This window comes from Bactrocera dorsalis, chromosome 6, assembly GCF_023373825.1.
Source record: "Bactrocera dorsalis isolate Fly_Bdor chromosome 6, ASM2337382v1, whole genome shotgun sequence".
NCBI classification, from domain to species: Eukaryota; Metazoa; Arthropoda; class Insecta; order Diptera; family Tephritidae; genus Bactrocera; species Bactrocera dorsalis.
In genome coordinates, this window is record NC_064308.1 from 20,131,509 (window position 1) to 20,158,747 (window position 27,239).

General features: G+C 37.6%; 1 protein-coding gene across 22 annotated transcripts in view; it reads left to right on the forward strand.

The window, feature by feature from the left end:
* The first annotated feature begins 254 nt into the window (after positions 1-254).
* LOC105229320 (inactive rhomboid protein 1) overlaps positions 255-27,239 on the forward strand; it is a 54,399-nt gene continuing 27,414 nt past the window's right edge. For 5 of the 22 annotated variants that reach the window (XM_049460035.1, XM_049460043.1, XM_049460042.1 and 2 more), the window contains exons 1-6: positions 2,123-2,154; positions 6,620-10,496; positions 10,578-10,919; positions 12,503-12,757; positions 12,817-13,074; positions 13,684-13,992. In XM_049460035.1, the coding sequence (XP_049315992.1) occupies positions 2,138-2,154; positions 6,620-10,496; positions 10,578-10,919; positions 12,503-12,757; positions 12,817-13,074; positions 13,684-13,992 (5,058 nt within the window). In that variant the 5' untranslated portion in view covers positions 2,123-2,137. The other 17 variants (XM_049460027.1, XM_049460028.1, XM_049460029.1 and 14 more) reach the window with 17 other exon arrangements.

Genomic DNA, 27,239 nt, shown 5'->3' on the forward strand with positions numbered 1-27,239 from the left:
GATAATTATGTTTTTTGACGATGTTATAGTAAATTTAATATTTGTTATCGACATATTTATTTCCATTCAAGTGTAAAAACATCTCTGAATGATGAAATGTAATAGATTTTGTGACTGGCACTTACAGAATAGCAAAATCGTCTCAAGTCTCAAAAATTGTCTCTAACTCAAAATCTCAAATTTAGAGACTTGAGACTGTCTCACGTTACAGAATCCCACGGATAACTTGAGATATACTTTCATTATTATTTAGTATTGATGCATGTGGCAACGCTGTCGTTGATGTGTCGTGAGTTTATGTTACATACTTTTGGGGTCAAAAGCTGACGCGTTCGCTGGACATAGGAGTATCAGCGCAAAATAACAATAAATCTAGGAAGTGAAAACAGCCTGCACAAGACAAAATCCAAAATCTATAATAAAACATATTTATAGTATATACCTAGGGGCTTGGACACTCATGTATATTGTGAAAACTATTTAGTTGAAGTAAGTGTTATGAAAATATTCAAAAATTATAATCAATAATTAGAGCAGCAACTGTTATTGGCAGGCACACACTGGCACGTACACACACAAACCCTCACTGCATGACTTCAAGGGAATAATTTCCTCACAAACGTACATATATACATATGTACTTGCCCACATATATATGTATGTATGTGGGAGCGTCAACCTTCGGTTCAACTTAGCAACGTGAAGCCAGCCTTTGATTAGTAAAAGAACCCACACCACAACGTAAATCGCGCTTATTTCCATCCGTTACACTTATAAAAAATTGCACACTAACAAAGTAAGGCAACAAATAGCAAAATAAATATATCGATTATTTTCGTATTTGACGTTGTCGTCGTGCTTAACGTCGTTGTCGTCAGTTGCTGCAGTGTTTTGCATTCGGTGTTCAGTATTCGGTCGGCTCGCCTTTTGTTCGCCCAACTGGCGACGACAATTTTCGATTTCGAACAAACTAAACACAAACGAAACAGTAACAAAAAACACCATAATTGTATTGAATGAAACCTTAATGCATCAAAAAAATATTTGAAGATAAAATATATATTTACGTATACGGTATAGAATGAAGCATAGATGCATAAATAAATATCACAAATTTTAAAAAGTATACAATGTAAATATGTACATGTATCTGTACAAAATGTACAAGTATAACATCTTTGGATTATTAAGGAATACCAAAACAAAATCACACGGATAGCCAATTGCACGCTTCATATATGTATACTACTGTGATCAAATTTATATTTCTCGTGTTTTTTCAGTAAATCGGTCATTTTTTTTCCTGTAAGTTGGTGGTGCTGTTAGTGGCATCTATGCTAAATTTTAGGTCAAAATATTCATTAGTACTTAAGATACGCGCCGTTTTGTGAGGCTCTAGAAGTGAATTCTTCGATTTTTAATAGATCTGAATTTATTGAACAAAGAAGTGCGATAGTGCATCATCTCATACTGTATTAGTTATCGTGCCTCAACCACCGCATTCGCCTGATTTACCTTATTTACCTTCGTGTAACTTCCGGCTGTTCAGCAAATTCACATGACCACTCCGAGGACACCGTTTGGACTCAATTGAGGATATGAAAGCTGAATCGAAGATGGCTCTGAGGATTTTTCCAAGTGCTATAAAGACTGGAAAATTCGTTGGCATAAAGTGTATTGCAGCGGGTGGGGATTGTACAGTACAGTAGAATATGTATGCTTGTATAATAGAGAGTAAACGAATGTCCATAGTAGAAAAAAATTCAGATAACGAAAAGTGCAAATAAATGTTTTTGACTAAGGGGAGAAGAAAAAAGAAACAACACAAAGTGTTATAAAGTGGCGAAATTATTAAGGCGGTACGATTTGATCAGCTGCTTCAATATGTTTTTGCAATAACTCCTTTGCACTCATGCATATGTGATTTAATGACAAGAGTGTCGTGTTTTTATTTATGTGCGATTATTTTGATATCAAGTTGACATAGTCAATTCAAATATATACTTCGCCCTGCAGGAAACTGGTGTAGCTTACAACAGGCCTATAACACATTTCTTTTAAAAGTAAATCCTTGCGATGTCTATAAAAATTTATACACAGATATGTATATACATAATTGCGTGTGATTGAATTAACAATGCAAAATGTATGTATGTAAGTTAATCTGAGTATTGCAAATTTTTAATTCAATATAACTGATGTTTAACAATTATACCTATAGTTATTTAAATACAATTCGGTAGAGCTACTTAATGTAGTATAATCTAGGTTAAGCCTTTCCCGCAATTTAACAAAATCGGATAAGAAATATTAAACTCACATACAATTACATTTCATTATATCTTCGAAAATATTTATGTGTTCCTCAAATTACAATTCCAATACAAATGCAAATCCATATGTATAAATATGCGGCAAAACGTACCACTATTTACTAAGAAGATTAATTCCAGCGTGTTCAACAATGGCAGTAGGGATTTAAGCTCAATGGCAGGTCAACTCCCCTAATTTGGGTTCCTAGTAACAGCAACATTTTCGGCAACTCAAAAGCAGACGAATTTGCCAAGCTAGACGCTTCTTAAAACGAATCCGAGGTGTAATTAATATCATATCAGATGGGAACGATCTAGAGAGAGCTTTATACTTATTTAGAACAAAGAGCTCATAACTGATGGAAGTCAAAAAACGAAGAAGAAAGGTATGTTCAGAACTACAGCTATAACGAGGCATTAGCCTTGTGGCAAGAAGAGAATGAGGAAACTGTTTTCTACATTCTTTGTGAACGCCTAGTTATATCACAAACCCGACACAGAATACTTGGAATCCATCAGGCATCAAACCTTGAATGACCACATAAAGCATAACGGATATAAGCAGTTTCATTGGGAGCACCAAATGAATTAGGCGCAACGATGGAACGAGATAGCAAGATAAAAAAGGGCTTACGATAGTGCACCAAAATGGCCCATACAGCGCTAATAGAACCTAGGGTGGCGGCACTTCTATCTTCCTATAAATGGATAAAGTGCACGCAGTTTGTAATATCTATAATAGTGTTTGAGACCACTTTAATATAAACCAAAATTTTTTTAGTTTTACAAAACATTTATGCATTTTGCTAAAAACATTCAACAAAATATATTATATATCTCTTTCGCTTATAACGGAGCATGCCCTAATCTTGAACACGATTATTTTCGCTCAGAAAAAGTTTTTTAGGCTTCGCACTTTGTGGCTACATTGAATGACTTTACTTTTCTCATATACCACAAAATGAAAGTAACTGTGACGTCAATCCATAACAATTAAGAAAAACCGAAGAGCATTAGATAGAATTTTATTTTTTAAGCAATATCAATTTTATTAGCAAATAAAAAGGAGACTAAGAATAATTTTATGTAGTTTCTTACATTTGAAAGAACTAAATTGCCAACATTATATTATTTCTTTTTAAGAATACTACTTATTTATATACAAATCTTGAGAATGAATAATACAGCGATTGTTCGGAAAGTAATGAGACTGTCGATTTAAAAAAATTGATTGAACCAATCGTTCTTCTTCTTCTTCTTTATTGCGTAGACACCTCTTACGCGATTATAGCCGAGTTAACAACGGCACGCCAGTCGTTTCTTCTTTTCGCTACGTGGCGCCAATTGAAGATTAAAAGCGAAGCCAGGTCCTTCTCCACCTGATCTTTCCAAGGAAGTGGAGGTCTAACTTTTCTCTGCTTCCCCCGGTGGGCATTGCATCGAATACTATCAGAGCTGGAGTGTTTTCGTTCATTCCGACAACATTACCAAGCCAGCGTAGCCGCTGTCTTTTAATTCGCTGAACTATGTCATTGTCGAATGCGATGTTCGCCCTGGCCAACACGTAAAAAACCATAAATCTTCCGCAGAACATTTCTCTCGCAAACTCTTAACATCGACATCATCAGATGTTGTCATCGTCCAGGCCTCTGCACCATATAGCAGGACGGGAATTATGAGTGACTTATAGTGTTTGGTTTTTGTTCGTCGAGAGAGGACTTTACTTCTCAATTACCTACTCAGTCCGAAGTAGCACCTTTTCGCAAGAGTTATTCTGCGTTGGATTTCCAGGCTGACATTGTTAGTGGTGTTGGTACTGGTTGCAAGATAGATGAAATTATCTACGACTTCAAAGTTATGACTGTAGTGGCATGAGAGCCAAGTCGCGAGTGCGATGACTGTTTGATGACAGGAGATATTTCGTCTTGCCCTCGTTCACTGGCAGCCCCATTTGCTTTGCCTCCTTGTCCAGTTTGGAGAAAGCAGAACTAACGGCGCGGGTGTTGAGGCAAATGATATCAATATCAGCGGCATACGCCAGCAGCTGTACACTCTTGAAAAAGGTTGTACCTGCTCGATTAAGTTCTGAAGCTCGAATTATTTTCTCCAGCAGCAGATTGAGGAAGTCGCACGATAGGTGGTCGTCTTGTCTGAAACCTCGTTTGATATCGAACGGCTTGGAGAGGTCCTTCCCGATCCTAACGGAGCTTTTAATGTTGCTCAACTTCAGTTTACACAGCCTATTAGTTTTGCGGGGATACCGAATTCAGACATCGCGGCATAAAGGCAGCTCCTTTTCGTGCTGTCAAAAGCAGCTTTGAAATCGGTGAAAAGGGTGTGTGTCGATTCACTGGTCACGGGTCTTTTCCGAGATTTTGCGTTTGATGAATATCTAGTCGGTTCTTGATTTTCCAGGTCAAAAGCCACACTGATATTGTCTAATCAGTTTTTTGACGGTGGCCTTTGATCTTTCACACAATACGCTCGATGGAACCTTATGAGCGATGTTGAAGAGGCTTATCCCACGGTAATTGGCACAGATTGTGGAGTGTCCCTTTTTGTGGATTGGGCAGAACGCACATAAATTCCAATCGTTGGGAATTCTTCCGTCCGACCATATTCTATAAAAACGCTGACGCAGTTCTTCGATGCCGAATGCTCGGCCGGCAATCCATCGGTCCCGTGGCTTTGTCGTTCTTCAGAAGGGTAATTGCTATTCGAACTTCTTCACGGTCGGGCATTGGAACGTCTGATCCATCGTCATCGATTGGGAAATAGGGTTCGCCTTCTCCTGGCGTTATAGATTCACTGCCATTCAGCAGGCTGGAGAAGAGTTCCCTCCACAATTTTAGTATGCTCTGGGCATCAGCCACTAGATCACCTCACTACAAGAGTATGCTCCGGTCTTGAAATCTGGTAGTCGCCGCACTTTTTCGTAAAATTTTCGAACATTACCCTTGTCAGCCAACTTGTCAAGCTCTCCACACTGACGCATTTAATCCTCTCTCTGTTTCTGTCTGTAAATGCGATTCGCTTTCCTCTTCAACTTTCTGTATCTATCCCATCCTGCAGGTGTTGTGTTCGATCGTAACGTGGCGATGTAGGAAGTATGTTTTCCCTGCGCTGCGACATGGCACTCCTCATCGCACCGTGATGAATTCTCCAATGCTGGAACTTAATGCTACAGATAACCATTTTCGGGCCCCGGCGAAGCCGATTAGCCTCAACCCATTTGAGAGTGTTTCCTCGTGCAGGCTGAATTTACCGACTGTTTTTTCAAGTATACCTTCTTTGGCAACACTGGCGTTAAAGTCAATCACCAATCACGATTTTGACATCGTGGAGGGAGCAGCTCTCATAGGTGTGCTTCAAGCTCTCATAGAAGGCGTCTTTGGTCACATCGTCCATCTCTTTCGTCGGGGCTTGGCCGCAAATAAGCGATATGTTTGAAGAACCTCGCTTTGATGCGGATTGTGGCTAGACGTTCACCGGAGTGAATGATAGTACTCCGCGACGGAGTCTCTCCCCCACCACGAATCCCAAACCAAATTTGCGCTCCTTTATATGGTCACTGTAGTAAATGCCACAAAGACCAACTCGCCTCAGTCCTTGTCCCGTCCGTCGCATTTCTTGGACGGCCATGATGTAAGCCTTCATTCTAATGAAGACATCATCCAGTTAGGCAGCGGCACCTTCCCAATTAATGAACCGGACATTCTAGGTGCAAGCCCTCAAATCGTAATCCTTAATTCGTTCGCCATGGTCGTCATAAAAAGGGGAGTCTCTCATCCATAGCTGATTGTTATTTTTCATTAGGTTTTTACATAGCGGGCCCCAAACCCAGTGCACAACTCTGTTGAGGGGATGTTTCGCCTTCTCACTTCAAATACTTTCAAACGGATGTTCTTTGGCTACTCAGAGGACACTTGGTCTAGTACCGGAAGTCGTGAGCTGATTGAGTGAAGTGAAAGACAATCAGTCAAAAATAATTTTAAAAAATTGCCAAAATAGTGTCACTTTCAGAAATAATGTTGAATTTTCTTTAATTCGCAAAATATTTAATTTTTTATTTCCCAAAAGGCCTCTATTTGGCTGGTTTCTACAGATCTGTCAGAATGAACGTTTGCATAAATATAGTCAAAAAACGTAGACTTGGAGAATAGAGCCATATTTTTAGTAATGTTGCTATTAAAGCACAGAGCTTTAAGATTGTTTGACAGGTGGTAACTTTATCGTTTTACCATATAAGACTAATAATTTTTTTCTAATTATAGCAAATAATGTTTTTTCTTTTAATTTATAATAAGGTTTTGCTACAGCGTGCAATTATCACCCACGTGGCCAATATGCGTTAAAGACGTTACAAATACTGCCGAACCACGCTACCAAAACATGATCTCATCAAATCCTTCGAATTGTATCGAAAATGATCATCACATTCATCACCGAACCCATCACACAGCAACGGCAGGTTCTCAGACTTGTGGCTTTAGCTCGGGAGTTCGCAATAACCGACGTAACATGAGCAACAACAATGTGTGCGGTGTACGCTGTCGTTCTTTATTGGGATATCAACCTCATTTGCAGCTTATCAATGATGCTAATATTATGGGCAGCAATAATTGCTGCGATACTGGTGCATCTGGAGGCCGTTATAGTCCACATCCGAATGAGATGTTCTTGCAGCATCATGGTAAACACTCATCCCAACCAATTAATGGTTTTGATGATTCAACAAATTGTTGTTTGCCGCCACCATCACCAGCGCCGAATAGTGATAGATACATAATGGGCTTAACATCACTGCAAGGTTCTCAAATATGTGGCGCTTCCAGTAATGTTAACTGTTTGGATATGCATACGACATACACTAATTATGATGGCGGTGGCAATATTGGCGGTCAAGTACATCAAGCTAACACACAGCATTTACATCAACATCTACATACTCATCATACAGCACAATCGCTTTCTTCATCCGCATCAACATTACCGTTGGCTGTTTCAAGTAATTGCGGCACAGACTTGTCAGAAAAGTATGCAGGCAGCATGCAACAGTGTTCCATTTCACCAAATACTCGATTTCGCTTATCAGACCGATATCGTGAGGTGTCTACGCCTAAATCACTGGTTTTGAATAGCACATCCACCACTGGTAGTCAAGGCGCCTTTGCTCCGGCCTCGGGTGATGTCTCAACACAGCATTGCAGTGCCGCACGATACGCCTCTTCCGCACATTTTTTAACACAAAATACACCCCTGGTGACAAGCGACACCTACACATACCTTTCGTCGACAGTGCATACGCCTGTAAAGCGCTATGTGCCGACCCCTCCACCGTCAAACGAACTATACACTGACATATCGGTACAACAGTCTACCCTGACGCCGCAAACATATGTAAGCAAATGCACGAACAATAGTGTGATCGGTGGAAATGGCACAGCGCAACATGTCAACACACTGCCTTTCCGCTTACGCATGAAATGCTGTGCCAATGATTTGGCACATCCACCAGTGATGCAGGCAGCTAATATAAATACCTCGCATATGACGCATAGTCTTGAGCATCGGCCACTCTCAATTACCGACTACTATGCCACATCTCCGCGTACTCGATCATCCTTCAATGTTGTTAACAACAGCAATATCATTGCTAACGTCATGGGTAATTCAAAATGCGCTGGAGTAACAGCAAAAGATGCTTCCATTATCATATTACAAGATCAACAAATGCCAACAAATGAAAACTTGACATCGCTATCTCAGTTGCATAACACATCCAGCTGTATAACCTCTGCGTCGACGGCCTGTTCAGCGTCGACAGCTGTGGCGGGCGGTTCGAATCCTTTATGCGTTAGACCGTCGACGGCCTCACCACTATCTATTGGCGCCAACGGTATGTATGTAGGCGGCAACAGCCGTTTGAATACAAACGGTGTCGCTCGTGCTAATAACTCAAATGTTATAAGTGATAGTAACAACCGCATTTATACGACGCCTGTCACCCAAAAGGATGCTAATTCTAGCGGAAATAGTGTTGGTGACAACAGTATTAGCAACATAAATTCTGGACCCGGTGGAGCCACCACTTGTTTGCATTGCAACACAGTGCGACGTACAACCGGCGTGCATCAGACCACTCAGACAACAGGCCCGATCAGCCCAATACCTATACAACAGGTACTTGAAGGCAATAGCGCTGGAGTCACCGGTAGTTACAATGGCGTTTTTATACAAAATAAGCTGGAACAAACTTCACTTTCACTCACACCATCCACCAGCGAGTCGCATATTTCCCCGCAATCGCCGTCGGCAAATAGAGCACCGAATTCGCGAGTACCTTTTCGAAGTAAAGCGAATGATCACAGTAGCAATAACGGAGTTGAGCAATTGCTACAGCAGCAAGGAGATCAAATGTATGTGACTCCAAAAGCCCTACATCATCCAATGAATGTAATAACAGAGGGCACAATCACAGAGCACGTTAGTATTACTGGGAACGGTCAAATGTGCAAGCAGCAGCAGCATCAACAAGCTTTGAACCTTAATCGGCAACTACTGCAACATTCGTCTATGCAGATGCATCATCAACCACAACAGCCCTCACCAATACAACAACTGCCTATACCACAACAGCAACAGCAAATTCAACGCTTTTCTCGAAAGAAACGTTTGAGTCAATACATACGCAAAGAAATAGCCCGATTTTTTGGTGTAGACGCCAGTACGGAAGCTGAAGAGTTTGCTGTTTGGCAAGGCCGTCAAAGGCGCTTAGCCCTCCGACGGTTTGGTGCGTTGAAAAGCGAGAATGAGTTACATACTGAAATGAACAACAGAAATACCAGTGAGGTCAATAACCGCATAAATTTCTATAATGGAGTCGGTGGGGGGACTAATCAACAATACCACCAAGATCACTACCACTCTTCGGAAAGGCCTGATATATTACCCGCTCATGATACAGAAGGTGATGACTTGACAATCGAATATACATCGCGACGACGTCATTTCTCATATACTGACTTCCAGTTAGGAGATCATGTCGAGCGGAAAGCATCCGTAGGTACAATGATTATGTCTAGTCTAACTTATATCGTTCAGACACTCAATAAACGACATCCCCGCCACAACCGACAATGGTCACGGAGTTTTGCGCAAGCTCATATTAATCAAATCAATGGTATCGATAACTCAGGTGATATTTTTGAAGGCTTACCAGCGTTTCACGAAGAGGAACTATTTTTCGACTCTTCAGGTACTGAGCAAACTCTAAACAATAGCAATGTAATTGGTTTGAATAGCAGTAATGGCGCAATTAGCGGCTCGTTGCAACAATCAAACGTTATGAGACCTGGTGATGGCAGTGCCACGGTCACGAACAATAATGGCGTACAGCTACTTGAACATCATCGACAAATATACATGAGTGAACGTATGCACGGATGGCGTACTTCAGCTGTAATGGGAGGTAGTGGAAAACATGGCACTCCCAACACCAACGTTGCTACAAATGGTGAACAAATAACTGCGTCCATATTGCTGCAGCAAGCCACAACCACCAACATTAATACCGGTGGTCAACAATCAAGTAATGTTTGCACTACTAGCATCTCCCACCAGTCCAATATGACAGCGATCGCTGGTAATAATGGCACACCTTTACTGCCAATTATACAACCAACAAATGGAACACGCGGTAATCGCATAGCGGCACAACTTTTAGATGGCGTACTCGAGAATTCGCGTCGCTCAATACAGCGCAAAGTTAAATTGTTTACAGTTAATGATCTAGACGATCGTGCGGATCATCGGCCATTCTTTACATATTGGATAAACACAGTGCAGACATTAGTTCTCTTATTGTCGCTCATTTGCTACGGTATAGGGCCTATAGGAATTGGAGTTGAACAAAAAACGGGACAAGTACTGGTTACTAGCCTTAGTTTGCAAACAGTGCAGCACACCGAGCAGCGAAATTTATGGATAGGGCCACGAAATAACGACTTGGTACATATGGGTGCGAAGTTTGCTACTTGTATGCGTAGCGATGTTCGTATCATGGATGTGCTATTGAAGACGAGGCGGCAAGAACGTGAAACAGCTTGTTGTATACGCAACGATGATTCAGGATGCGTACAAAGCTCTCAAGCGGACTGCTCTGTGCGTGGACTATTCCCAACCGTAAGTAAAAATTAAATTTTTTATACGCAAAATTAAAATGTGGCCTGAATATACATAAAAGAACTTTAAATTTAATATTAGAAGTCTATATCAACCTGGAAAAAATGGTCGCCTGGTGAATCTGGACCAGGTGGTCGCATTTCGGGTTCCGTTTGTGGACTAGATCCTAAATACTGCGATGCACCCGCATCCATAGCACCATATGAATGGCCAGATGATATAACAAAATGGCCAATTTGCCGCAAAACAAATTCGTTTTCACAACGTTTTCGCTACAAAGATCACACCGCCGAACACATGGTATGCGAGGTCATAGGTCATCCGTGTTGCACTGGAGTTTATGGAGAATGTAGAATAACCACTCGCGAGTACTGTGATTTCGTCAATGGCTACTTTCACGAAGAAGCATCGTTATGTTCGCAGGTAAGCTCCATATTTGTTAAAGTTTTAACTATTCATCAATTTCTTGAATTAGATAAGAAAAATGCTTATTAGCATCTTTAAAAAATATATTCTTTCTAAATTTAGAAGATTTATATTCAAATTTGTTAATAATTTCTGTTTTACAAGAACAAATTTTCGGATTATCTAAGGAATGAATTTTGATTTCGGATGATCCAACGCCATGATACAGAAGTCACCACAGTAACGCTTTTTTTAAGACATATTCGAATAATAGCCTCCATTTTCGAGTTTTTTTCTACTCTCCCAACATGTTGCTACAAGGCTATTGTTTTGTTGTCACCTAACGGTGGTTTGTATCTTCTTCTTCTTCTTTACTGGCGTAGACACCGCTTACGCGATTATGGCCAAGTTAACAACAGTGCGCCAGTCGTTTCTTCTTTTCGCTACGTGGCGCCAATTGGATATTCCAAGCGAAGCCAGGTACTTCCAACGAAGTGGAGGTCTTCCTCTTCCTCTGTTTCCCCCAGCGGGTACTGCACCGAATACTATCAAAGTTTAAGTGTTTTCGTCCATTCGGACAACATGGCCTGTTTGTATCACCTGAAACAAATGTATAATAGATAGATATGGAGTTATGTATATGTTTACGAGGTATGACAATTAAGTAATGAGACTGATTCCATAAAAACCGTATATTTGAAAAATATTCAACAACTCTGCCATCCCCTTCAAAGTGGTCCCCTTGGGCAGCTATACAGCGATTCCAGCGCGTTTTCCATGCTTCGTACCATTTCTGGACCACCGATTTTGTTTTAGGAAACCAATAAAGTCACAGGGTGACATGTCAGGCGAATAAGGCGGCTGTTGCAACACGGCGATCCCTTTAGAGGCCAAATACTGAGACACGCTGAGGGCGGTGTGGCACGGCGCGTTGTCGTGATGAAGGATCCAGTTACGTGCGATGTCTGGGCGCACCCTATTGACTCGCTTCCGCAATCTTTCGAGTACTTGGCAATAGTAGACTTGATTCTCAGTTTTTCCCGGTGGAAAAAATTCTTTGTGAACGATTCCACGGCTATCAAGAAAAGCAATAATCATCGTTTTCACCTTCGACTTGCTCATGTGAGCTTTTTTCGGGCGGGGGGCGCGCGGTGGCAACCATTGTGAGCTTTGGCGTTTGGTTTCCGGGTCGTAGAGCACTATCACCATACACTCTTACAATTTTAGCGTTCGCTTCCGAGCTGTATCGCCCAATCTGGCGCACAATTTTATCACGACGCGTTGCTCTTGATTTCGTTTTTCCATTTTCGTGAAAAGCACTACAAACACACGTCTACTCAACTTGACGCAGCAGACGAATTAAACAAGCAAGAGCGATGGTACATATATTAATGGAGAGGGGAGGAATGCCGGAAAAAGAATTACTTAATTGTCAAACCTCGTATATAAATGATTATCCTGTGAGGAAATTAGTTAAATTTCCATTGACTGTCTGTTCGTTCGAGACAAATTGTAAATTGTGAGCGTATAAATTTACACCAATACGTCGATTATATATATTTTCAATATACAAAATTTGTATCCCAAAATTTGTATTACAGATTTCCTGCTTAAGCAACGTCTGCGGCATGGTGCCATTTATATCTGGTGAGGTGCCTGATCAATTTTATCGTCTATTCACATCACTTTGCTTACATGCTGGGATTCTTCATTTGGCCATTACTGTCGCCTTTCAACACGTATTTCTAGCCGACTTGGAGCGTTTAATAGGGCCTGTCCGCACTGCTATTGTTTATATTGGCTCAGGACTGGCTGGCAATTTGACTAGCGCCGTATTAGTGCCATACAAAGCAGAAGTGAGCATAACGAAATATTATTTTACTTGATAAATTTTATTTGATCAACCCATATTTAGGTTGGACCATTGGCATCATTGTCTGGTGTAACTGCGTCCCTGGCTGTGTTGCTAATACTTATCCACTGGAAGCATCTACGTAAACCGCACGTTGCTCTTTTCAAACTTATGTGTATAACAGCACTAGTTTTTGGCGTTGGAATACTACCTTGGCAGTTGAACTTTGCAGGCCTGTTGGCGGGCATTTTTTGTGGAATATTCTTAACCATTGCTCTGGTGCCGTTTGTGAGCGTTACCAAATATGGACGAAAATCTAAGGTTTTCACTTTATTGGTCGCATATATTTTTATTTAACGATAACTGAAGCACTCATTCCACAAATTTTGAAAGAAAATTAAAATTATATACAGTGAATAGGTAAAAAAGGGCACCTCTATTTCAAAAAAGTTGCTAAATTATTGAGAGATTAATTTTTCAGGACGGAAAAAGAAATTGCTTAAGCCATTTTTGCCTCTCTACTTAATTTCATTAGGGATAACACAAGTGATCTCTGAACAAAACTAACTGACTCGCACTACAGACGTACATATGTAGTTACGATCGCTCTTACCATATTTACAGCACTTCAATAAGATGAAATTACATAATGAATATAAAAACTCAAAATTTTTTCAAAATGGACACATTTTTAATGATCTTGCTTTTTTTGATCTAGTTCTAATAAACCAATTTTGCCCGCCCTATACATCATTAGAGCATCGGCTCGCGTTTGTAGTAAAAGTATATAAAATGAAGCATAGCATAAATTCCAAATGTAATCACAAATAGTTCAGTTTCTGGATAGCTCTAATGAAGTGATTTGTACAACTCATTCCTTATGTTTTAATAATATTTCTTTTTAATTTTGTTTTACATTTTTATGTCCAGATCAATCTTATATGGTCCTGCGTCATCTTCCACCTGTTTATATATTCAGCGCTGTTGGGGATTTTCTACGTATTTCCAACGGAGTTAACTTCACTAAATGTGGGAGAAGTTTTAAAAACAAATTTAAACGCTAATTCAGGCGGTGGCAGTAACGTTGCAGATAGCGTAAGTGTTGGCCATAGTGGTGATATGCCTGCTGGTATCAGTAATGGCAGAGGGTATAATGGCAAAAACAAATGGTACCAATCGATGCAGCAGCAGCAGTATTACTATCACCATCGTTCCAGTGATATAATTACAAGTGGAGTGGTATGTAAACAAACACATGTATCCACATACGAGTACAAGTCTATAGCAAGATATGTATTGTACATATATTAATGCAATTAGGCGGGCATACGATTCATAATTTCCCCCCAAAAAAAATTTGCTGAATTCATGGTCAGATTTTCTATAAGAACATATTTTATATAAACGTTCTGTCACTAATTCTTAGAAATGACTGTAGCTACAGCTGTACTCAATTTTAACACTTTCTTTTTATAACGGGTGATTTTTTTGAGGTTAGGATTTTCATGCATTAGTATTTGACAGATCACGTGGGATTTCAGACATGGTGTCAAAGAGAAAGATGCTCAGTATGCTTTGACATTTCATCATGAATAGACTTACTAACGAGCAACGCTTGCAAATCATTGAATTTTATTACCAAAATCAGTGTTCGGTTCGAAATGTGTTTCGCGCTTTACGTCCGATTTATGGTCTACATAATCGACCAAGTGAGCAAACAATTAATGCGATTGTGACCAAGTTTCGCACTCAGTTTACTTTATTGGACATTAAACCAACCACACGAATGCGTACAGTGCGTACAGAAGAGAATATTGCGTCTGTTTCTGAGAGTGTGGCTGAAGACCGTGAAATGTCGATTCGTCGCCGTTCGCAGCAATTGGGTTTGTGTTATTCGACCACATGGAAGATTTTACGCAAAGATCTTGGTGTAAAACCGTATAAAATACAGCTCGTGCAAGAACTGAAGCCGAACGATCTGCCACAACGTCGAATTTTCAGTGAATGGGCCCTAGAAAAGTTGGCAGAAAATCCGCTTTTTTATCGACAAATTTTGTTCAGCGATGAGGCTCATTTCTGGTTGAATGGCTACGTAAATAAGCAAAATTGCCGCATTTGGGGTGAAGAGCAACCAGAAGCCGTTCAAGAACTGCCCATGCATCCCGAAAAATGCACTGTTTGGTGTGGTTTGTACGCTGGTGGAATCATTGGACCGTATTTTTTCAAAGATGCTGTTGGACGCAACGTTACGGTGAATGGCGATCGCTATCGTTCGATGCTAACAAACTTTTTGTTGCCAAAAATGGAAGAACTGAACTTGGTTGACATGTGGTTTCAACAAGATGGCGCTACATGCCACACAGCTCGCGATTCTATGGCCATTTTGAGGGAAAACTTCGGACAACAATTCATCTCAAGAAATGGACCCGTAAGTTGGCCACCAAGATCATGCGATTTAACGCCTTTAGACTATTTTTTGTGGGGCTACGTCAAGTCTAAAGTCTACAGAAATAAGCCAGCAACTATTCCAGCTTTGGAAGACAACATTTCCGAAGAAATTCGGGCTATTCCGGCCGAAATGCTCGAAAAAGTTGCCCAAAATTGGACTTTCCGAATGGACCACCTAAGACGCAGCCGCGGTCAACATTTAAATGAAATTATCTTCAAAAAGTAAATGTCATGAACCAATCTAACGTTTCAAATAAAGAACCGATGAGATTTTGCAAATTTTATGCGTTTTTTTTTAAAAAAAAGTTATCAAGCTCTTAAAAAATCACCCTTTATATTACTTAAAACATGAATAAAACATCTCTTCTATAATTAATACACGGCGAATACTTAAATTTTCAGGAATTTTGGTAGATTCCCCTTTCTGTGTTCTAAGCATTTTTCCTTCGGATGTAAATGAAAAATCGAACAGCTGTGTACCCGAACAAAGTTTGTGCTTTGCGATTACAAAGTAGAGCGTATTTTTGATTCAACAATGGAAAGTGTTTTCTTTCTAAGCCAAGCTACTTAATCATCAGTCTCTATTGGGTGCCTATTCATAGAGCAAAGCCAATGGTCGGAATCACATCGGAATATTAACGAGTTGGATCTCCATTGCCATCTTGCGTGTTAGCACTGGACCAATGAAGAACGGGTGCGCTTGGCAGGCGTTGGTCACCGATCCGCTCCTGTGCGACTCCAAGATCCTTTTAGCCTAGAGTAGAAAGTGAGAGATCTACTGAATTATTTGCAAAGTTCATTTTGCCGCAATAGTTCTTACTGGACATTGCTCAATAGGCATTCATGGGGTAAAACTAAAAATCCTGTGGGATGCAAATTTTCAAAGATGTATGGAAGAAGAGAAACATCCAGTCAAGACTGAGGTTGAATAATCAAGGCAGTCTTACCTTTGGTGAACCAGTAGACCTAGCCGTAACTGACATTAGCCGTCTCAACAAATTTGTGATAAGCTCAAAGTGATTTGTCGATTTGTGAGGATGTTAAAATCAATTATGTAGGAGTTTTAGGTACCATCAGCGTTCTAAGCTGTCCAAGTAAGATTCGTGTTACGATCGCGCTCTCTAAGAGGGTTATTCTTGCAAGGAAAGCTTTCTGTGCTACATATTTGAACAATAAATGTACAAAAACAAAATGTTTAAGCCTATACATTTTCTTTGTTTTCTTATTCAGGATTTACAGAAGAAACCATTACAAGTGCAGCAAAATGAAATGGGTCCTGTGCCATCATTTTATAATTATGCTTACCATATGAATCGCAGCAATAATCAAATGAGTAGCAAATACAAATATAATCCTAATAATAACGGTAATAGTAATAACAGCAGTTTCACAAATTATTATTTTGCGAATAACATCAAAAGCTTTTTGAACAGCAGTAACAAGTCACACCATATAACAGGCGACAGTGAAATATTGTCAGAAAATGCGCGACCTGTCGCCAAAGTCATAGAAGTTGAAGCGGGATTGAGTAATCGTAGTACTGGCAACACTAACATAATCGCGTATAACATTAAAAAAAATAAAAGAACTAGTGAGGAAGTTATCGGTGATGGAAGCAATAACATTGACATTGACGTTATTGTCGGGGACATGACAGTTGGTAAGGTGCAGTCGTTGCAAACATTCAACGCTATAGTCAATCAGACGCCGAATTACAGTAGTGGTCGATATTCGTTTGGGAAGCAAACTAACAACTTGAGATTTGTTGGAGTCAGTGCCAATGGTAACTACAACAGAAGTAACAGTCTCATCTTAGAAAATCAACAGCTACAGCTACAACAACTAAGGCTTATGCTACATTCAGGACGAAAACAGTCACACCCTAATGGCAATATTAAGGACACGAGCTTTTATAATGATCGCCAAAAATTAGATAATATTGTAGATTCGTTACATAACTTTGACGACATTGACATACACAGGGAACTAATGTATATAGTCGAAGGAGATACCGACAACAAAGACGACTTAGAGGTATCGCTTGTCACAAAACCGCACGTAAATCCAGATGAGAAAACCCAGTTCACCTTCCATTTAAATGATACCAGCGTTTTTGCGTTCATCAATGACAGAAATGTAAATACGACTTCAACCAATCCAAAAGTCGCAAGAGTTGCCAAATCCAAAGTTCGTTTGAGCACAAAGCCTTGGCAGAACTTTACGGGTAGTCAACAACAGCAGCTAAATTTAGTATCAAATGTTGCAGCCCCATTTAAGAGATTGTATAAAAAAGTCGCGGTAACAGCATTAACAGATACAATAAATATGTCAGGTTCGGCTACCGGAGATCCGGCATCAACAGCTACAGGACCAAGAAGCACCACATCGTCATCCATGCTGGGTGAAGCGGATAAATTGAAAACAAAAACCGAATTGATGAAAAGAAAAGTGCAACAAAAATGACAAATAGCAACAGCAGCAAAAAAAAAAAAACAATAACACCAACAATACAGCAATAAACGCCAAAGGGGTATGAGTATAATAATATAAATATTTACAAATAATTTCACAAACAATAGTAGTTTAAGAAGCAAGCAAAAGCTAAAAAAGATTTCATTGTAGAACTAACGCTAAACACAATTTCCATATATTGCACATGTTGGTACACATACACACATATATTCGTACATGTGCATTTATACAGATATATCAGTAATGACCACATTAAGCGAACAACACTCAGAAATACCAAAAGCAGCTAACGAGCATGCATGCATGATTTTAAAAATATACATACATACATATGTAGAGCTTTGCGCGTCGCTAAATGATCACTTATCAAATTCTACGTTTTACACAAAATGGCTTTTAAGCAGACCCTTCAACTTATTCTCTTATAAGTCGCTTTCGATTCGCCATATCTTTATATCATTATTTGCTTATGCCAGTTAATTCATTTATACTAGTTACTCGATTGCCACACTTTTAACAACTTTTATACGCTTGAAGCATGGTGCTACAGAGTATAATAGTTTTGTTCACCTAACGATTCTTTATATCGCCAATAACTAATCGAAATAGATATAGGTATGTTATAATATATATATATAAATGATTAGCATGACGAGACGAGTTGAAATCGGTCCGCCTGTCTGTCCGCATGTGCAGGCTATAGATTAAGTAAAAATTGAGACATCGTAAAGAAACTTAGTAAACGTGTTCCTTAGCAAAGTTCGGTTCTGTAAATGCGCGGGGTTGGATCACTGCCACGCCCACAAAATTCCGTTAACCGAAATCCAATAAAGTGCCATAACTGAGCAATGAATTAAGATAGACAAATCCCTTAAGTATGTACCTCTACGCGCACTGTTAAAATGGAAATATAGAATATAATGAATTTGTTGTTGGCCCCACTGCTATGTAAATTGATTAGGTTTTATTAAATAAAAATATGAAATATACCATTACTTTAAAATGCTAAGCTACTTAAGCTCCTTTTTGTGCATAGAAGGGCAGGTAATAAAAATGTTAAACAGTAACAACATAAATTACAAATAATACCTAGTGTAAGTTTGGCTAACAAAACGAATTGAAGAAGATGCAATGGTTTATTATATAGAGGTCAGGCCTACCAACTGACTAAATAACAATTATATTTACAATTTCTTCCTAACTTTAGTTATCGCAAAAATATCAATGACTTCGTTTAAATCCAGGCTTGTTTTTTAATTGCTATTAGCGATAAATGTCGGAGTCCTGTTTGGTCCGTATTATTTCTTAAAATATTTGTTTTTTTTTTTTTTAATTTGCTAAGTGACCTTTCAGTTGCTGCAGAGAAGTGACGAGAATTGTCATGAATAATAACATTGCTGCAAAAATTTCCGTTTTACTATATATTTTGTACATTATTGTGAGAAGTCCATGCTTGAATTGGTGGAGATAAAACTAGGTGGTAAATATTAATAAATTTAAGTGAAAAACTAGGGCCTATTATATCTGAATATTTTCTTTGGAATTCGTCACACTTTTATAATAAAGTTGCTTCATCAACATGTAATAAAAATGTTGGTGTTAGAAAATCAAATAAATATTTTTTCTCGTTTTGGAAATCGGTGATCAACTGATAATTCATCAAATTGTTTTTTAACTTTTCTTTGCATTTTTTCTGGAAAATGGGTGTCAATACCATATTTTCTTGCAGTTTCACTAGCTTTGCACTTGAATAATTCGAAATCAAATCTATAAATTTGCAACTTTGCTTTGGTCTTTACTAAAACTATACTCGCCTCGCTCAAATTGAAGGTCACATTTTTGTTAAGTTTTGGATGCATAATTGTGGCTGTTCAATACACTGTTAATGAATTTGCAAAGCAACGCGAAATTTAACACTTTTTTTTAATACTTCCTGCTTCGCAACGCTCATCATTATTAGGGCTCTTTAGAACTATTTCTGATAATGCTTTGATAATATCAAAATAACGAAGTTTTATTGCAGACCTGAATTAATGTGGTGCAGGTGACTAGGTCACATTTTTGTAAAGTTTTGGATGCATAATTGTGGCTGTTCAATACACTGTTAATGAATTTGCAAAGCAACGCGAAATTTAACACTTTTTTTTTAATACTTCCTGCTTCGCAACGCTCATCATTATTAGGGCTCTTTAGAACTATTTCTGATAATGCTTTGATAATATCAAAATAACGAAGTTTTATTGCAGACCTGAATTAATGTGGTGCAGGTGACTTGCATTGCACGATATTTCGCATTATACAATGAGCTGTAGCCGAAATCTATAGATTTGGTACAATTTATTGACTTAACGGACAATAATATGAGTGGTCAAATTAAATAAAATTGAACCACTATATTGACCAGTACAAAAAGTTTATTGACATTAGTTTACTTACTCCTGATCCATGTATTAATTTTAATACTATATTAAAATCTGAACTCGAGTTCACAATAAAACGTTTATTGACGAATAAGAAACGCACATATCACTATCCGTCAAATTGACAGCACTGCCAACCTAGAAAACAATTTAGGATAACTTCCTAGGCATAACTTTTGAATTTCTCTCAACGGAGTTGTTATGATTAAAGGGTCGTCGCAACCTCTTTTATTTATTATAAAAATGGGAGAAAGTTCTGTTCGATCGAAATTTCTGGTATGGATTTGAAGACCCCCTGACCGATATCGACAAATTTGATATGCGATATACATATTATCTTCACATTCTAATATTACAATGTAGAAATGGGCGAAATTGGAGTACATTATATATTTCCCATATAACAAAATTTTAAATTTCATCTGATTCAAGGAATATATTGGGATAAAACATTGCGCGGATAGTCTCTTTAAAATATGTGATCTCAGGCCAAAAAATTGTTAAAATCGGAACATAACTGTTCAACCCCCAAATACCGGAAATATGAACCCTAAAGCCTCAGACTGACTTTTAACCGAAAATATCGGGCAATATATCCATAAATGAAATTAGGAGATTCCTGGTAATATTATGTCTGTATGCTAAAAGTGGGTTGAACCGGGTCAATATAGGTTGACTTTATACCGCATCGGTATATCGGCCGATCAATAAATTATCTCAATGAGAGAGCGTGATTTTCTGATAACGGTGCATCGTTGTGCGTAAAATGTAAGAAATGAGGTGAAAACATGCCCAAACTTTAAACAACTGTAGATATTTCCCCACCTTTTATCCCTGGAAGTTGCAAGAGTCGGTAATATTTGGATACACCAGAATTTAGTCCTTTTTACATATAAAATGTATTTACGAGAGTTGCCTTTTATATATCAGGATTATAGAACAAAAACAAATATTAATCATCGAATATCGCTTTATAGCTTTTTTAAGTATTCTCCTTTAAAATTTTTTACATCATCACTTTTGCCACTTTATTTGAAGTATCTCCAAAACATGCATTCTGACCGTATACCACGATTTTACGTTTGTTTATTACAATGTTGGTGGGACTAGAAAAAATGCAATTATTTACGAATTTAATACTAATGAAAAATTTTGGCAAAGTGTTATCCAATCACCACGATACTTGAACAGAAAAGTTTTTGGACAAAACTCTGACTTTCAGTGTTTTTATTTTTACCGTTTGGTACACAATTAAAAGGAGTAAATAGTTCCTGAATTAGGTGTTGTCAGAGACATGAACAGATTGCTATTTTAAATAATTAATTAAATAAAAGTAAAACCATAGCATGATGACATGATGGAAATTTTTAAAAGTTAAACATTTGAAAAGTAAACGTTGTTTGTCTAGATCCAGTCCCAGGCGGTGTACTTTGCGGCAATTTAAGATTCATCAAAAAACAAGATTTTAGAGAAAAACCACCAATTACACAGGTCCACAAAAAAAATCGATGAAAGGTTCCTTTGACCAAACATGGTGTATGTATTTTGAGCCGCTGAAACCGCATCTGAAGTCCGTTTTCCACCATCACGTCAGGATTTTTTCCTAACCTCAAAATACATGTCGGATTTTACTTGACAGAAAAAAATTTAAAAATATTAACGGATTTAGTTAATTTTGGGATAGAGGGGTTTTGAGGGGTTCCTGATTACAAAATTAAAGACAAATTTTCAAAATACAAAATGGCGGATCCAATATGGCCGTCAAAATTTAAAAAAATTCTTGAATTTTCAAAAAATTCTTCAATTTTTAAGAAATTCTTCAATTTTTATAAAATTTTGTATCAAGGGATTTTCGAGGTCACTGATTTCGAAATTAAAGGTAAATTTTCAAAATACGAAATGGCGGTCAGAAAAAAAATTATTGAATTTTCATAAAACTTTGTACAGAGGGGTTTTTAGAGTCGCTGATCACTTATTTAAAGCCAGATTTTCAAAATACAAAATAGAAAATCCATTATGGCTGTCGGATTTTTACAAAACTTAGTATCTGTGAGTTTTTGAGCTCGCTAATTATGATTTTGAAGTCAGATTTTCAAAAGTAATTGCTAATATTAGTTCAGAACTTCCTTTATTTTACAATTACCTGCATTCAGCTATATACCCAGGAACAACGACGTGGACGTAGCAGGCTTCTGTTCCCATTGGGGTGCTTGTTTATTGTGAGTCCCCTTGCCTCTCACTATTCTTAAAGGGGGATTGACTAGGTCTTTCGAGGAGGATTGGTCAACAAAAAGGCTGATTTTATATTAATTTATTTAATAGTAGCGAGTTTTTTTAGTTTCAAATGATGTTCGTAGTGCTTTTCTTTTATGTGGATTTGAAGTCTCTCTTTTTAGTGACCAACAGTAGTCTGCTAACATGTGGTCCTTCCATACCCCCTGATATCTCTTTTCCATCTTTTGTAAATCCTGGTGGAATCTCTCGCCCTGCTCTTCACTAAAGTCACCCAAATTTTCAGGAAAAGTTTCGACGTGTGAATGAAGAAAGTGCAGTTTTAGATTCATTAGGCATCCCAATTTTTCATAATTCTTTAACATTTTCTTGACAATATTTGCGTAATTAGGATCTTTTGTATTCCCCAAAAATTTTTGTGTCTTCTCTGAAACTTTGCCAGGCTTCTCTTTCCACCGTAGTCATTATTTTTTCAAATTCAGTATCCTTCAAAAGCTCTCTTATCTGTGGACCATTCAAAACGCCTTCTTTTATTTTTGCTTCTGACAATTTGGGAAACTTTTCGAAGAGGTACATATAAGCTTTGTTTGCGCATTTCTTATTGCTTTAATAAATTGTTTTACAAGACCCAGTTTTACATGAAGTGGTGGTGGTACTAAGACTTTACGTGTTATGTGGAGGTGCCCTGCATGCAGGCATAAAATATAATTTGTGGGCAGCGGCCCTAAAAACTTCTAGATATATGTACTAAGTAAGTTTTGTGAACATTAAAGAAATTTTTATACATCCGACAGCCATATTGGATTTTCTATTTTGTATTTTGAAAATCTGACTTTAAATAAGTGATCAGCGACCCTAAAAATCCCTCTGTACAAAGTTTTATGAAAATTCAAGAATTTTTTGTTCTGACCGCCATTTTGTATTTTGAAAATTTACCTTTAATTTCGAAACCAGTGACCCTTCAAAACCCCTCTATCCCAAAATTAAGCTAAATTCGTTAATATTTTTAATTTTTTTCTGTCAAGTAAAATCCGACATGAATTTTGAGGTTAGGAAAAAATGACGTGATGGAGCAAAACGGACTTCGGTTTCAGCGGCACAAAATACATATAATACACGATGTTTGGTCAAAGGAACCTTTCATCGATTTTTTTTGTGGATCTGTGTTACTTATTTATAAAACGTCGAAATTAAGAAAAGTGCTTCGAAAATTCCTTCTGTTTTCAAAAAGCTCTATGGATTTCATTGAAATCTCCTGAAGGGTTTTCAAGCTACATTGGACACCATCAAATACCTTGATGCCTCTATTTGTTTTCCGGATACATGGAAAGATTCCTGGGTAAAACTATTATACTCTAGAGTAACATTTTGAAAAATACAAAAAAATATGACTACCCATAGCTCTTTAATATTACATAAGGTCATACAAACACTTACACTATAATCACAATTCAAATAGACCAGACAAAAAAAAACAATAGCTTAAAATTTGTGGTTAATAATTAAGTACTTTCACAACGAGCCGGCAGCATACAAAATGATAATAATGTTCTCAACTACTACGAGTTAAGATTAAACTTTAAATAAAAAGTAAAATTTGAAATATTTATTCTGAGCTGGTTTCACTTAATACAATATATAGTTTTGAATGTAGTTAATATCATCGCCGACAAATATTCAGTGATTGCCCCTAGCAAAATTATGTACTAATTACCCAATCGAGAAACTATACTATATAAGCTGTCTCTTATTCGCCATTTCTCCTATCGCTATCTTTGCGCCCGACTCTCTTGTTAAAAGAATTACATACATACAATATAAAAGCATATTTTAACTACATCAGTTTTACTATTGCGAATGGCTGACATGACCCACATTTCTTTTTATTCCCAGATTTCCAAAACTTAACTCTTAAAATCAATTATAACAGGGGTTAATAAAACGTTGTTTTGACATGGAAAAAATAATTTATCGTAGTACAATTCCTCATGAATCAAGGACATGCTATAGCCGGTCACACCAGAATTGTTGCCTGTTTGTCGATTGGCTACTCTCCAATGATTGGGGGTTCAAAGGCAGCTATAATCACTCTCTAAAATTATAACAGATATATTTACAATTAATTAATGATACTCCTCCTTATTAATCAGGTTGCAATACACGTATGTATGTATATTCATTTGTATGTCCATAGTCCTCGCTTAAGTTGGCACCCATGAATTGAGTCCACGAGATAGTAAAAGTGATTAACGAAGATTCGAATGCTAAAATTTACATGATCCCATTCGTTTCATAATCATTATATTTTACGTATTTTTACATTTTTGCTTTGCTCACATTTACCTTTTGTTAATATAACGGTCGTGGTTTAGCATGGCAAAACATCTTTGAGGCCAATATATACCTGTTTATAAAAGGATATAATTCATTTGAATTTAACGTTTTGCAAAGTTTTTTTAAGTTTGTAGGAGATAATCAGGGCAGAAAAGCGTGTGCAATAACAGCATAAAAGGTACCATATTCGGGCTGTCCTCTTTTTATATTGTTTGCAATTAGGTATCCCGTAGCAAATTTTTTTCAATACTTTTTATGGGTTTTTAATTTTTGCTCCTCATCCTTACACATACAAATGTTCATCCCAACCTAAAAAACAAAAATAATGAAAAAAGGTATGAAGTAACGTAAATAAATCAAGCATTGCATGTTCAAAGTCTTAATCTCAAGTGAATAATCTAATGATACGATATATGTATAAAGAACCATAATTTTTTTTATATTAAAATATAATATTAATAATGATTAACACATATTCTCACATACGTACATACGTACGTAGACACAAGTCATACGTGTCTGGTGCTGTTGTTGCAAAAATCAACTTGGAATTACTCGAATTTGCTTTGTTTTTCTTCTTCCGCTGTTATATGTATATACATATAAAGTTTTGATTTATATAAAAAACCAAAATAAAAAAACCGCAAACATGGATTAGTTGTAATGTGGGGTATAATAAGATATAAAAATGTGCATAAATTAAATATAAAATGGAGAATACAACAGAGTATTATACTAATAAAGAACAGTTTTCAATCAATCAAAACTTAATTTTCTTTATTTTATTAATGTTGCTTACTTGCGGAATATCCAATTGGCGCCACGTAGCGAAAAGAAGAAGGGAGTGGCGCGCGGTTATTAACTCGGCTATAATCGCGTAAGCGGTGTCCACGCCAATTAAGAAGAAGACTTGGGGAATATATCCCTATTTTCGAAACGCTAGAAGATTGTCGCTGCCAGATCGGAAGACTTTTCGGCTTTTTCCGATACGCGGAGCTATACCTGTATTTTTAAAGTTTAATGTCATAATCTCTTTTTTTTGGTATTTATATATATTTTGGATTCGGAAGAAGATTTCTCTATTCAAAATGCGAAGATAAAAAAACACATTCCGTCCTCGTCCGAACAAAGGTCATGGCCGAAGTCTAACATTTCTTGCTTACTTGCCTACTATACTTCTCGCACTTTATCAATGGTTCTGATTCCACGGTATGTTTCTCATGTGCCCTATTAGAAAGTTTTGATCTATCCTTTTTACCATTTATACCCGATTTAAATTAAATAAGTTATTATCACTATTGTCCGAATATATCACATCTCTCTTCTAAAATCCATGTCACTGAAGTGGATGTACTAATAGTTCTTCAGGTGTGATGCCTCTACTTGCATAATCAGGTGGATTATAAGAGAAATGAATGTGATGTCATCGGGCGGGCGAAAAAGCCAGGCGTGATGTGGTAGCAGTTACCTATCGTCATAAGAATAAAACGTACAAACTCGTTTGCGTTACACGTCTTAAAGAAAATAACCGCTGCAAATACTTGTGAGTTAGAATCGTAAAAGCGATGAAGCGATGTTCGAGAACGTGGAATTATTTCCACCCACCGTTCGATACGAAATGGATTGAGCTTTGGAAGTTGTGACTTCATTCATTGGCGGCAAGATCAGCAAGCAATGGTGAGCCTCAAGATAGTCCCCCAAACTGCACCTGATAAAAGAATATTTTCTTACGACAACAGGCAACGTGAAACCTGCTTTTTAAAATCTCGACTACCGACTAGGGATAGAAAGCAGATGTCTGCCGACTGGACATGTAAGTAATGCGTACATGCGAGGCGGAATTGTTAGAACCATCAGAGGAACGGCGTCGAGGATGGCGGGTCTGTGGGCTCTTGTGAGGCTCTTTCCAAGTCCCTCGTCCTGTCAGCCAGTGCTGTAGCGACTTTAATAAAATTGGATGGAGTTAGCTGACACCCTGGATTAACACATAGGCCATGTTTTACTGTTAGAAAATATCTTATTTTAATGAGAAAATCGATAAAAATTAATTCGCAGATAATTTATGGGGAATTTTTGGTCGAATTTTTGCGTACGCTCTTCTGCCATTATTGAAGAGTTAGTAGGCATGTTTAGATTTCAACAAAAATCTACACCCGAGTTATGTATGGCTACCCTAATAATTGTAGTTTAAAGTCAACCATACCACAGTGACATAAATTAGAAGCTAAATTAACGGAATGTCACGAGTCAGCATTTTTTGAAATGTATCGTGTTAATATGTAGAATAATGTTATTATTCTTTTATCTTAAGTGAGTTTAAAGTTTTAATGAATAAAGCAGTTACTGAACAAACATCTTGACGTTCGGTTCTATTTGATAATGTCGTTAGAAGTTGTAACTGGCACAGTCTAGTCGGACCGGGCGAAATAAGAAGAATATTATCTCGACAATTTTTAACAGAAGATAAAACTATAATTTAATTAAACAACAAAAATTATTAAGAACAAAAAAGAAACACGAAATACAAATATTTATAAGAACAAGAAAAAATCAGAACAGCAAACAGCACCATAAACATCA